General features: G+C 51.9%; 1 protein-coding gene across 1 annotated transcript; it reads left to right on the top strand.

The window, feature by feature from the left end:
* Positions 1-4,206: 4,206 nt before the first annotated feature.
* On the top strand, positions 4,207-13,887 carry LOC103782200 (rho guanine nucleotide exchange factor 9; the record flags this gene model as incomplete). The annotated part of the gene is made up of 3 exons (XM_008949953.1): positions 4,207-4,395; positions 11,029-11,208; positions 13,655-13,887. Coding segments are annotated over exons 1-3 (488 nt in total), but the record flags the coding sequence as incomplete, so codon positions are not given.
* Between the last annotated feature and the right edge of the window lie 108 nt (positions 13,888-13,995).

Below are 13,995 nucleotides of genomic sequence, written 5' to 3'. Positions count from 1 at the left end.
GGTTTTTTTCTCTCTCTCTCTCTGCTTTTTGTTGCCTGCTTTGAGTTCATTCTTCCTGCAAAGTGTTTGAGATGGTTCTCAGGACAAGCTGGGTGGTTTTGGCATTCGTGGTGTGGGGGAGACCCACGCAGTGCTGGATTATTTCAGAGCTTGTGATTTTTATTTGGCATTGCAGAGGTGTTTCTCCAGGCACCAAAGGGTGATTTATTATTGTAGGGTTGCTGATGGTTGTTGTAACAGCTGTTATTAGTTATTCTTTTTAAAATAAAAAGGTGGCATTGGAGGCAGGGATTTAATCTGCTACCCTAAAGTCCTGTCTGTGCCAAGCCACTGCCCCTAATTGTTGAGGAGAACAGGGCAGGGGATGAGAGAGACTTGAAATCCAAGCTGGTGGCTGAGCTGCCAGGGCCCTGAAGTCCCATCTCTGCTCTGTGGAAAGCCCCTACAGGAGCTTCCCAGGGTGGCAGCCACCCATCCTGAGCAGGGAGGACTGGGTGGTAAAATGTAAAGTCTGTCAACCTCAAAAATAGTCATTAAAAATGTCCTCCATGAGGTCAATGGTCTCCCCATGGGTAGGTGGGGAGAGCCTCCATCAGTTCAAGGGCTGGGCCCAAGGCCAGCAGCAGAGCTACCAATGCTCCTCATCTTCTGTGAGTCACGGTCCAAACTTCAGATGATCCCCTGGAAGAATGATCCTTGCTTGAATTATGGACAGCTTGAGAGGTGAAGACAGAAAGCAGGAGTGTTTGAAGAGCACAATGGGATTAATCCTGTCAGCAGCAGAGGCTGGAGAGCGTGGGGTGGAACATCAGCTTCCCCTGGTGCTGATAAAATCACTTGGTGTTCATCTACAGCAGAAGTCAGCTGGGGTAGAACTGGGTTTTTTTGGGGGGGAACATGAATCCTAGCAAGAAGGAGTGAAAATTTCATTAAGGAAGATGCAGGACTCCTGAGATTGCCAGATCTGGAAGCAGGCAGTGTTCCTGCAGCCCACAAAAGGTAGATCTAAACCCAATTAGATCTTTCCTCCTTTATTTTTGAGATTAAACTTGAATTTTCCTCACAATCATTTGACCCCAGGAGGTCCAGCTCTAAAATTTACCCTCTGTGGACAAGCTGCCTGGGGTCTCCTGAAGGTTGGTGACAAGTTCTTCCAGTTGGGCTTGGGAGAGCTACAAAAAACCCTTTTCAGAGTAGCAGGAAGGAAGGATGGGAAGTTCTTTCAAGCTTCAGCCCATGGGATTTGATTCAGGCTGCCAGTGGAGCTGCCACGAGGTTGTGTTCCTCAGAGGACTCCCCGTGCCATGCTGCCCTCCCCAAGCCTGGCCTGTTTTCTCTCCTGTGGGTGGCCCCCAGGTTTCCACAGCAGAGCCCCCACTGAAACCAGTGTCTCTGATGGAACTGAGTTGGCCCCCAGGTCCCTCTGGCAGTCCTGTGATGATGGTTGGACTTGATGATCTTAAAGGTCTCTTCCAACCTAAAGGATTCTGTGATTCTGTGATTCTAAGCAGCACTTGGGCTTCTGTTCTTCAGCCTAAACCCCTGTCCTTGCACGTTGCTGTCACCACGAAACCTCTTCAGAGCAGACACAGTTTCTAACTGGTTTTTGGGTTGTTTCCCTGAAGTTCCTTTCAGTGTGCCAGGAGAAGGTTTCCCTGCTGGATCCTCTGTCTTTGGGTGTGGTTAGATCACTCACAGTGCCCCAGGGCTCAGTCAGGCCTCCCAGTGCTGATGGAAATCCTACAAAAAAACCCTTCCAGGGGTCCAGGTGCAGCCCCACAACTGGGAGGCAATGTGGCCTAGTCCATCTTTGCAGCAGATGCCACAGTGGAGAGCCCCATGCTGTGGGAAGGACCTGGAGAAAGGTGTGTAGAGCTGCTCCCAGGCATCCAGTCAGAATCATTTAGGTTGGAGAAGACCTTTAAGATCCCAAGTCCAACCATCAGCCTGACTCCACCAAGTCCACTGCTCACCACATCCCTGGGCACTGTATCTACACAACCTCTAACGTGTGTGCTGCATCTCCCAGGGGTTTCCCTGTCTCCAAACTGCCAGAGCTGGGCCTGGCTGTGGTCACTGCATCTGAAACTGTCCCTCTGATCTCCTGATGTGCAAAAGGAGGTCCTGCATTGGCAGGGCAGGCTGGGGGGACAGGGAACATCACGTGGGCAGAGCAGAGAGGACACCCAGATCCATCCTGGCCCAGCATCTCGTTCAGGCAGATGGTCAGCACTGGTTCTCCTGCCCTGGAAAGCAGGTTTGGGGGGGTTTAATTCACTGATTTCCAGGTTCACAGCCCTTTACAGTCTGTTCAAAACCAACTTGAAGCTGAAGAATGGGAAAGTCCTAGAAACTACTGGCACTGAAGAGCAGACAGAGTGGTCAGGCTGAGGACACAGTTTGATTTCCATACCTGTTGTGTGGACAGGTCACTGTCTGTACCTGGATTCAGTTTTATGCCTGAAAGTCTCCAGAGTGTGGAGCTCTAAATGCTGAGGAGAAAAGCTGCTTCCTGTCATACCAAGGTGACCTGGGTAGGAGAAGAGTATTTCTGCCCAGATGAAGCTTTATTTAATCTTTGTTTACAAACTGCACTGAGCCTAATTGGAGTTGGTCAGAGTTATTTGGGGGCCAGTTGCTTTTCAGTGGTGCCCAGGGACAGGACAAGGGGCAACGAGCACCAACTGGAACCCAGGAGGTGCCACCTGAGCAGGAGGAGAAACTTCTCTGCTGGGAGGGTGCAGAGCCTGGAGCAGCTGCCCAGAGAGGCTGTGGAGTCTCCTGCTCTGGAGAGATCCCAAACCCTCCTGGCTGTGCCCCTGGGCACCCTGCTGGGGGTGAGCTGCTGGAGCAGGGGGTTGGAGGAGATCCTCCAGAGGTCCCTCCCAACCCCACCCTGCTGGGATTGTGGGATTTTAAGAGGTTTTATTTGCAAGAAAAGGTGATAAAAGGAGGCATTGGACCCATGTGCAGAGCAGGGACTTGGTCAAAGCCACCAGGACAAGGAGCAGCATTATCTTTTAGTTTACAAATTCAACATATGGTTTTTATTTGACAAGGGGAAGAAAATTGAGCGTGCTGCAAGTGCAGTGATCCTTTTCCACTGCTTTTTGCAATTTGGAGTGTTCAGTGCCCAGGGGTGCTTCATCCTGGCCAAAGCTGCCCTCAGCCCCCCCCCCAAGAAGGCAGGAGACTTATTCAGCCAATCTGATCTCGGTGCCTTTTTGGGATCACAATCAGGATGCTGAGATGGGTGATCCTTTTCCACTGCTTTTTGCAATTTGGAGTGTTCAGTGCCCAGGGGTGCTTCATCCTGGCCAGAGCTGCCCTCAGCCCCCCCCAGGAGGCAGGAGACTTACTCAGCCAGTCTGATCTTGCTGCCTTTTTTGGGATCACAATCAGGATGATGAGATGGGGCCTGAGAGGGAAAGGTTCTTCATCTGAAATGATGAGGAAAGCTGCTGTGAACTGGAAATCAAGGCTCAACCACAGAGCCTGGCCTGGGAAGTTCACAGAGAACCCATTGCCACGACCCCATCAGCCTGATGTTCATGTTTATCCAGGTTCCTGAACCAAATGTGTTTTGTCCTTCTTCAATCAGTCACCTGTAAAGGGCTTTTCCCCCCTCCCAGAGGGACAGACCCCAGCTGGTGGTGTGGGGAGCTGGGACAGGCAGTGTGCTCCACTGGGAACTCAAGTTGACTTTAGGTTGGTCTGGTTTTCATCGTGCATCTGGGTTCAGAGCAGCTGAGAGTATCCACCAGTCCAGTTACCCTTGGGCATGACTCTTTAGCTTGTGCTGCCCAGGGAGGTGGTGGAGTCACCATCCCTGGAGGTGTTTAGAAAATGAGTAGATGTAGCACTTGAGGCTATGGGCTAGTGGTTAGGGAGATGTTGGGATGAAGGCTGGACTTGATCCTAGAGGTCCTTGCTATGGTTTTATATTTGGGATCAGAGCTGTCAACACTTGAAATCCCTTTAGGAGGAGCCTGGCAGTGTGTGGAGAACACTGTGGGCAGGTTGCACCAGTATAAACCTGGTCTGCCTGGGCTGTGAGCTGTGGTGGACACCACATCATTGCTGAAAAGAGGGCACTGATCATTGTTGATCCAGCACCTCCTGGAGCCACGCAAGCCAAGACCCACTTGGGCTTCTTGATGTGTTTATGAATCAACCTGTTTTTCTCCCTTCTCCTCCTCCCAGCTATGGGTGAACCAAGAAGATGGGGTGGAGGAGGGAACCAGCGAGGTGCAGAATGGGCACCTGGACCCCAGCGCCGACTGCCTGTGCCTGGGCAGGACCGTCCAGAACCGAGACCAGATGAGAGCCAACGTCATCAACGAGATCATGAGCACCGAGCGCCACTACATCAAGCACCTCAAGGACATCTGTGAGGTACAGGGGGGGCTGGGACACGCCGGGGTGGCACGGTGGGCCACTGAGGTGGGGACTGGGCTGGTCCTTGGGTGGTGGGGGAGGAAGATTCGGAGTGTTTGAGGACTGAGGAGTGGTTTGAGTAACAGAGGAGCAGCGTCTGTCGAGGAGTATTGATACTTCTGAGAATTTTCTGCTGGATCTGGTAATTACCCTTCGTTTGTATTAACTGAAAGGATGATTTTCTGACTTTTTTTTCCCTTGCCTCTTGGACTGAAAAATGATGGGGTTGAGATCCTTCAAGCATTCCTCTAAATTAAAACCCAATCCCATCCACTTCTGAACTTGCGACCGAGGAAATGAGGTTGTAATTAAAGCAATCAGTTCCCCTTCCCATCTGCAGCTCTCACACTGGGTTCACAGTTTCCCTGGGCTCAGGTGACCCCTGTTTGCCTTTTCTTGTGGTGGAAAAAAGGGGAGCAAAACCCTTCCAGCTTGGGAAGTGGAGCATGTTGTGTTTATCTGGTGTCAGAGAATGAACTTCAGTGGCTGATGTCCTCAGCGTGGGTCTTCTCATTATGCCCCAATTAACCTCTGCAGCCCCTCATTGTCCTGCACCATGCAGGATTAGTGCCCGTGGTGCTGGGTGTGTGGGAAGGGGAATGCCCTAAACTCAGAGCCCTTGGCTTTCAGCTGATCCCTCTGAGTGTCTGGGATTTTAGCCCAGCCTGTGCCCAGCCTTTGCAGAGGTGGTGAAGCCCTTCAAGAGTTCTGCTTAAAAACCACCTTCCTCCCTTCCTGCTCTCTGCTCTTCTACTGACCAGGCAAAGCAGCCAAAAAGCATCCGTGACACTTTGCAGAGATGGAAGAGTCTTGGGATTTCAATTTGGAAACAAATGAGCTTCATTTCTCTGGGCTATTTCCATCACCAGGCTTTGCATGGAAGGAGGGAAGAACTGCAGGAACTTCTCCCTGTGTTTTGGTGTCTTTTTTTTCCTGCATTTGGACCTTTCTGTTGAAAAACTAAATAACCTTAACTTGCTTTTCCCAACCACGTCATGATGCTTGTGCCAAGCCAGGTTCTCAGGAGGTGCAGATGGGCACAGCTTCAGTGACACCAATTTTCAGCACCTAAGGATAGGTCATAGAGACAAAAGAGAACTCTGAGGCTCTTCCTTTGCTCTCTCTGATGCAAAATGATACTGAGGAGATAAATTTTACCTCCAGGTAGAGCACCAGGAAATGATTCAGCTGCCTCTCTTAAAGGAGGAGGAGGAGGAGGACTGAAATGGGCATTTTCATCTGCAGAATGATGGGCTGTCCCTGGCTGGAGAGAGCCTCATTGTGCTGGGTTTAATCAGAGCAATCCATTTGCCTGGAGAAGCCTGGGAGACAGCTCAGTCATCCCGGGTGTTTGGGCATGGCATGACATGCCTGCTGCTGCTCCTGCAAGAGAGGAGGAGGTGGGCTGGAGCTGGAGAGCCACGGCCTGGCTGGAGCTCCTCCCAGACCCCAGGAGTTGGCACAGGGGTGGTATTTGTGCCCAGGAATGAGGAGACACCAGCCCCCCACTGATGAGATGCACGAGTGCTGTTGACCCTGGCAGATTCCCCTCTTCCCTTTGCTCTTTACTCTGAGGTGTCAGGACAGACAGCAGGGATGTGGCATATTGGGAGGAGATGGAAGAGGAGCTCTGGCTGGGTGGCAAAGGTTGAGCCTGATTTAGTGCTGAGCTGGGCAGTGTGGAGTTACACTCATTGCTGAGCTGTAATGCATCACAAATCCTAACACCACTGAGGCACCTCAAGATGTGTGGCTGTTATCAGAAGACCGTAGCCCCTGCTAGGTGATTAAGATCCCTCCAATTCTGCTTCAGGATGTATTTATTTCCACTGCCTGCTACTATATTATTACACACCATGTTATTATTCATAATACCCATGGCACTAGTCCTGCCAAGTCAGGAGCTCAGAAGCTCGCCAGCACCAGAATGAAAATCACCTGCAGAAGCCAAGACCTGTGTGAAGCTTGGAGGGGGATCCCCATCCCAGCAGAGCCAGGCTGCCCTGGCACTGCCTGCCCTGGCACTGCCTGCCCTGGCACTGGCTGGGCAAAGGACTGACTGCTGCTTGCTGCAGTGAGGTTGTGACCATTTTCACTAGGGGAAAAATGGGGGGTTTCCCCTGGAACTGCATGATCAAGAAGAGATGGATCATGATTTGGAAACATCACCAATGAGAAGAGAAAGAAAAATGAATTTGGCCTTAAGGAAATCCCCAGCAATAGGAATTTCAGGCTTAATGGTTAGAGATTAGAAAAATGATAAGCTATTGACAACTAGGCTGTTAGAATGGGTAGCAGTAGCCAGATTTACTGGCAGGCAGCACTGCTCACTCACTGTCCTGCAAAGCACCTTCACGTGGCCATCTCCAGGCTGGAAAAGGTGTCCCTCTGCTCCTGGAAAAGGTGTCCCCCTGCTCCTGGAGAAGATGTCCCTCTGCTCCTGGAGAAGATGTCCCTCTGCTCCTGGAGAAGATGTCCCTCTGCTCCTGGAGAAGATGTCCCTCTGCTCCTGGAGAAGATGTCCCTCTGCTCCTGGAGAAGATGTCCCTCTGCTCCTGGAGAAGATGTCCCTCTGCTCCTGGAGAAGATGTCCCTCTGCTCCTGGAGAAGATGTCCCTCTGCTCCTGGAGAAGATGTCCCTCTGCTCCTGGAGAAGATGTCCCTCTGCTCCTGGAGAAGATGTCCCTCTGCTCCTGGAGAAGATGTCCCTCTGCTCCTGGAGAAGATGTCCCTCTGCTCCTGGAGAAGATGTCCCTCTGCTCCTGGAGAAGATGTCCCTCTGCTCCTGGAGAAGATGTCCCTCTGCTCCTGGAGAAGATGTCCCTCTGCTCCTGGAGAAGATGTCCCTCTGCTCCTGGAGAAGATGTCCCTCTGCTCCTGGAGAAGATGTCCCTCTGCTCCTGGAGAAGATGTCCCTCTGCTCCTGGAGAAGATGTCCCTCTGCTCCTGGAGAAGATGTCCCTCTGCTCCTGGAGAAGATGTCCCTCTGCTCCTGGAGAATATGTCCCTCTGCTCCTGGAAAGATGTCCCCAGGGAGGTGGTTTGAGCTGTGGGGACAGCAGGGGGAAGAACAAGACCCAGGAGGGCTACAAAGGGTGTGGGGTGTTTTGAGAAATGAGCAGGATTTGGACCAGCATAGGGATTAGGAGGACAAGGCTCAATTTAAGGAGGTGTTAGAGGGAGAAGTGTCAGAGCTGGGATGAGAACAGTGAGGAGATCAAAGGAGACCTCAGTGTTCTGGGTCATTTGGAGGTGGGAGGTCAGAAAGGGCAGCCAGCTTCCAGAGCTGGGCTTTGCTTTCCTCCATGTAATTTCACTTTGGATTTATTATTTAATAATGTTGACTGGATTACACCTCAGCTTTGCTTTGGTGCCAGGACAGCTCTGAATGCTGCGTGGAAAACATCCCCATTGCCTCAGCCTGTCAAGCTGAGCCTTGTGCAGAGCTGGTGGGACAGGTTTCCATGGGGTCTGCAGGACAGTGGAGATGGTGCAGAGATGGGAAGAAACTGGAATCTCACCACAACTGCAGTTAGAGCCTGCAATGGATGTCATCTCCTTCTCTCTTCCACCTTGCTGTCAGCTGGACAAGAGGATGGATGGATGGATGGATGGATGGGCTGGCCACCTCTCCTGACTGTCTCCAAACCCACTTTTAGGGTAGAGAAAACTTAGCACTTAACCTCCTCCAGATACTTCCCAACTTTGGCCTCTACTTCAGGGACTACATGGAAAAATACTTTTAAAGAGAAACAGTCTGACAGCTATTTTTAGGCATTCATTGAGCAAAACAGTCTCCAACATCTGCTCATCAGTCAGCTATCCCTTCTCTGAGCAAACCTGACGGGATGAGCAGAAGGAAGATGACATTGTTTTATGTAACAGAAGTAAATTTACTGGAAAAACTATGCAGCAGCCTTCTAGCTGGCTCTTGCTGCGTGCCATGTAGAAATCTCCTGTCTCCCCTTTGCTGGCTTCTGCTGGAAGCCAACGAGCCAAAGGCACAAGCTGGAGAGAGGAGAAAACTTGGGAACTCTGTGTGGTTTTATTTTCCTCCTGGTTTTAGAGGTGCCTGTACAGAAATGTGCTGCTTCAGCTGCCCCAAAACGCAGCTGGGGCAGAAGGATGAGCCAGCACGGGGGATGTTGGAGAGGATGGAGGCAGCTGATGGTGACCCCAGGGCTGGAGGGGGTTCTCCCAGCTCCTGCAGTGGCTGCTCTCCCAGAGCAGGGTGTGGAGGGGGGGCTGCCTGGCAGGCTGCTGGCAGCAGGGCACAGCTCCCCACGCCAGCACCCTGTGGTGGTGCTGGCACCAGAGCTGGTTGAGGAAGAGCCTGACCTCCTGGGCAGCTGCTGGTCTTTTTTCTTTTCTATTTTATATGGAAGCTTTTCTGAGATAAGCAGGAGGATGTGAAAAGCAGCCTGGAAGGATGTTCTGGGTTGTTCCCTTGCTAGTTTGAATTTTGCATTGCCCTGCAACTGTCCTGCAGCGTGGGAAGCAGCCTGCTCCTCTTCCTCCTGGCCTTGAAAAATGAGAGAGGGAAACCCAGGGAAATGAGTCATCAAGGAGCTCCTGGAAGAAGAGAGACCTAGATTCAGCAGATGCAGGAGGCATTCCATAGCCCAAGCTCCCCAGCTGAAAAAGCCACCAAATTCAGGGGGGTGGCATCCTCCTCCCTGAGCTGGACATCACAGGGGTTGGTGCTTTGCCAGGTCGGCCAAAGTTGCCAGTTATCATTCATCTCTGTGAAGTTCTCCCTCCCAGGAGCCACGTGGTGAGGCTGAAGGACAGTTTATTCCAGTGTTGTGAGTCTGCATTGTGGACCAGCAGCTGCGTGTCACCAGCTGGCCCTTCCTCTGTGTGACTAAGCATCTAGAGTTCCCAAATATAGCCCTGCCACGGGAGCTGTTGGCAGTTTTTTCCCTTCATTTTTTGCTCTTCCTGCACGAGAGAGGCAAGCAAAGTCATCTCACGATGACCCCTGTGGTGCTGCTTCTCCATCAAGAGGCTGCAGGCCAGTGTGGCATCTAGTATTTGGCCTTGGAGAGTCTCTGGTCAGCATCAGAGGGGGATGGAGTGATTCACTCCCTCTCACACAGGTCTGGGGCAGAGCCAGGAATCCAGCCCAGGCCTCCAGACCCTCCGTGGCTCAGCCCACGTGTGCTTCAGGCAAGGGTCTGTGAAGGAGTCCTCAGGATCTGGACAAGGCAGGGGCAGCAAGCAGGGAGGCACACAGAACTCTGGGTTTTGCCAGGATATTGATCTGCTCAGGCTGTTTTAGGTCAGGGGGTTTTCAGGGCAGTGCTTGCCTCCCAGTTTGTGTTTGTGTGATGTCCAGGTGGGCTCAGGCTCAGCACCAGGGGGTGTGACAGGCAGGTGTGGAAGCAAGGAGGATCTTCTCATTACTGCATTGGAGAGCTGAATTGTTTCCAGATCTACTACAGATGCATTCTGTGATTTTGGGGAATTTCCTTAAACCCTCTACATCCTGGTTCTTCCTCTCTGTCTCTCTCTCTCTCCCTCTGTTTGATTTTAATGTCTGTAGACTCAGTGTGGGATCTGATGTTTGTGCAGGGAAGGGTACAAAGCCTTTTCCTCTGGTCCCTCTTGAAAAAGGAAGAAAGAGAGACAATAGTTTTGCCTTTTTTTCTTTTCTTTTTGAGAAAAGAGACAAATTATCCCTCATTTTACACTGCTTGGAGGAGCATATTTGTGCTAGTGGAATGGAGGGTAGAGAAAACAAAATGAAAATGATGCTGCTTTCCTCTAGACATCATTGATCAGCAGCAGCTCGGGCAAGCCAAAAGAGCCACCCAGCCTCCTGCATGGCCTTGGGGGTTCCCACCACTCCACTCACAGGACAGCAGCCCTCTCACCTTTGTCTCAGGCTCCAGAAGTTGAATAATGGTGGGGGGATAAACCAAGTTGCCTCTCAAGTCAGGGAATGCTTCAAGAGTGTTCTCCTCCAATGTTTTCTTTGGTACTGAGACCACTCAGAGGGTTCCACCCTCCACGCCAGGAGGTCTGGAGGTGTTCTCCATGATGCCACGTGCCACTGAAGAGGACTTGGAAGCAGCAGCACTTGTAGGAGCTGCCCAGGATCCTGGGTGTTGCCAGGCAGTGACTGGTGAAGAAACAGGCATATAAGAAATTCTGTAACACACCTCTGAGGAGCTACCAGCCACATTCTGCAGTTCAGGGACAGGGCTGTTCCAGGCTGTGCTGCTTGAGCTCTCTAGGGAACTTTCCCCTTGCAGAACCAAGTCATGCAGGATGCTGAGGGACATCAAGGCAGCACCCAGCGCTGTCCTCCCAACACACTGTACCCCTGCTGCTGTCTCCAGCATCTCCTGACAGCCACAAGTGACCTGTTGTCTGTCAGAAAGGGACTCGGGGCATTCCAAGGCATGTTTTGCTTTTGCCTGCTGCCTCAGAGGCAGGAGCTGGTGGAGGGGGTCGTGTCATCACAAGTGGATTTTCTTCTCAGAGCCATTTTCTGATTTTGTTTTCACTTGCTCCTCAAGAAAAAATGGGGAGCAGCCTCAGTATGTTGGGGTTATTTTATGGATTGTTCTGTCTTACTCCTTACAGGGTTACTTAAAGCAGTGCAGGAAGAGGAGGGACATGTTCAGTGATGAACAGCTCAAGATCATCTTTGGGAACATTGAAGATATCTACAGATTTCAGATGGGGTTTGTCCGGGACCTGGAGAAGCAGTACAACAACGAGGACCCCCATCTCAGTGAAATTGGACCATGTTTCCTTGAACACGTGAGTTTTATTTGCCATTCTTCTCTGGGAGTTTTGAGGTTGGTTTTTTTCAGAGGGAGGGAGAAAGGCAGGACTCAGAAGAACTTCTGTGCACCAGTAGCTCTCCAGTTGTGTGTCACAGAGTACTCCAGTGCTCACTGACTTGGTGAGATAGTGAATCGTGTAGCTGGATGACTCCCCAGCTACATTTGAAGCCCAACACCTTTTCCCATCCACCCTGATGTAGTCCAGTGTCCCCCACCTACTCCCCACCTTATCCTGCTCTTCAGAATATGCCTTGAACCCACACACAGCCCATCCTAACCAGGGCACGGGTGACCAGAAGCTTGGAAAGGGTGAGAGAGTCCAGAGAAGTAAAAAGAGCCCTTAGTTTGCATTACAGAAAACAAATAGAGCTGTTGGGCTGGGTGGGGAGGTGGCAGCTTGAGGGTCTGGGTGGCAGCAGGGCAGCAGATCCTCACTCAGACCCAGTGCACACTGAACAGGACATTTTAGCTGACGAGAGAGCCCTGGAGGCTTTTACCCAGCCCATGGTGCTGTTACATAAGCCACGTGCTCCAGGAGCTGCTAAACTGGCCAGTGTTGTAAATGTGTCAGGAAATGTCAAGAAAATGATAGTCCTGCAGTTCTGGGCTTTCCTTCAGGGAGAATGAAGTGCTGGAGATGCTCCAAGCTGGGATGTGGATCCTGGGCTGGGCTATCTCATTACAGTCAGGGCTGAACTTCCAACATTTCACTTCTTATTAGGGAAATTTCTGATAGACATTCATGAAACTTGAGCAGGACATGCCTAAAAAGCTTCGTGGCATCTCTGAAGGTTGGTCTTCTGGTTGAAGAGCAGGTTTGTTTTTGGCAGGCTGTGTGGTGGCATTGCCATTGCTTGGTTTTCTCAGAGCCTGCAGTCTCTGCTGCTTCCTTCCCCAGCAGCAGCATGTGCCACCTCTGTGCTGGGGAGATGTAAGAAATCTTGGTGAGAATGAGCAGCTGAACCCTCGTGTCTTGAGGCTGTGCTGTCAATTCATTTACAGTGACTCCTGCTGTTATTTAGAGGAGTATTTGATGCTTAACTGTTATCAGATAAGGACTAAAAACTGGCTAATAAACTTGTGATAAATTATCCCTGTTTAGCCAGCTGGGGAAACTGAGGGATGGGGACATGAAGATCCTGTTATGTGGGTCTGCAGAGTATCTGGTTCCTCATCTGCTTCAGGGAGGGAGAGGTGTAGGGATGGGGAAGCAACTGGGCTCCCCTCTTCCCACAAGGGCAGGTCACTGGGGCCCTTAGGGACTGAGAAAGAAGAATTAACTGGCCCAGTGTATCTTAAAAGGAAGGATCTGTCCTTTCAATCAGCTTGGTGCCACCTAACCACCCAGCTTCCCAACAGCACCACATGACAGCTAAAGAAGGAAGAGTGACCAAGCAGGAGGAGCCCTGACCCTAAAGAGTGACATCTTTCAGGAAAAGACACCTAGAAATAACAGAGTTGTCTTCTTGTGTTGCCCAAGACCAGAGCTCTGCCTTGTTCTGCTTTTACCCTTCCTAATGCAAACCCCAGCACAGAGTTTGAAGGTGAGGAGACCCACAGTGCTGAGCAGGGCTCCCTTAACACACCCTGCACCTCCAGACCTCAGCAATGGGTCAGTCTGTGGGTCCCTCTCTGCCCTCCTCTTTCCTCCCAGTGACCATGCAGCACCTCCTCCAAGCAGGAAAAATCCTCTGGGGTCAGTCCTTGCTCCTCCTGCCTGGGGTGTTCTTCCTTCTTTAGTTGTGATGTGGTCTTGTTGGGAAGCTGGGTGGTTAGGTGACACTGAGTTTGGTGGGGGTGTTGGTCTGCTTGAAGGTAGGGATGCTCTACAGAGGGATCTGGCCAGGCTGGAGCCATGGGCTGAGGCCAGTGGGATGAGGTGCAACAAGGCCAAGGGTCAAGTCCTGCATTTGGGTCCCAACAACCCCCTGCAACACTCCAGCCTTGGGGAAGGGTGGTGAGCAGTGAAGCTGGTGTGAAGGGTCTAGAGGCCAAGTGTGGGGAGGAGCAGCTGAGGGAGCTGGGGGTGCTGAGCCTGGAGCAAAGGAGGCTCAGGGGAGACCTTCTGGCTCTGCACAGCTCCTGACAGGAGCCTGGAGCCAGGGGGGGGTCGGGCTCTGCTCCCAAGGGACAAGGGACAGGGCAAGAGGAAAGGGCCTCAAATTGGGCATGAGGAACAATTTCTTCCTCTCCAGGTCTGTCCAGTGCAGTGGTGGAGTCCCCACCCCTGGAGGGGTTCCCAAGCCCCTCAGATGTGGTGTGAGGGACACGGGGCAGTGGGGACCTGGCAGTGCTGGGGGAACAGTTGGAATGATGATCTTGAAGGTCTCTTCCAACCCGAATGATTTCTGTGGCCGGTTGCAGCCCTTCTCTGACGTGCCCTCCCCCTGTGTCCCTCCCTTGTCTCCTGCCTCTCACAGCAAGACGGCTTCTGGATCTACTCGGAGTACTGTAACAACCACTTGGATGCCTGCATGGAGCTCTCCAAGCTGATGAAGGACAGCAGGTACCAGCACTTCTTCGAGGCCTGCCGCCTGCTGCAGCAGATGATCGACATCGCCATCGACGGCTTCCTGCTCACCCCCGTCCAGAAGATCTGCAAGTACCCCCTGCAGCTGGCTGAGCTGCTCAAGTACACGGCCCAGGACCACAGGTACCACCCCTGGGGGCACGGGCAGGGCCACAGGCAGCCCTTGGGGGCTTGGGGGGGGTCTGTCCATCTCTTCTCTTCGTGACGTCCTGTATAAAGTGGGGTGAAGGT

This window comes from Merops nubicus, unplaced genomic scaffold (assembly GCF_000691845.1).
Source record: "Merops nubicus isolate BGI_N331 unplaced genomic scaffold, ASM69184v1 scaffold17111, whole genome shotgun sequence".
NCBI classification, from domain to species: Eukaryota; Metazoa; Chordata; class Aves; order Coraciiformes; family Meropidae; genus Merops; species Merops nubicus.
This window is presented reverse-complemented; position numbering and strand designations above follow the sequence as displayed.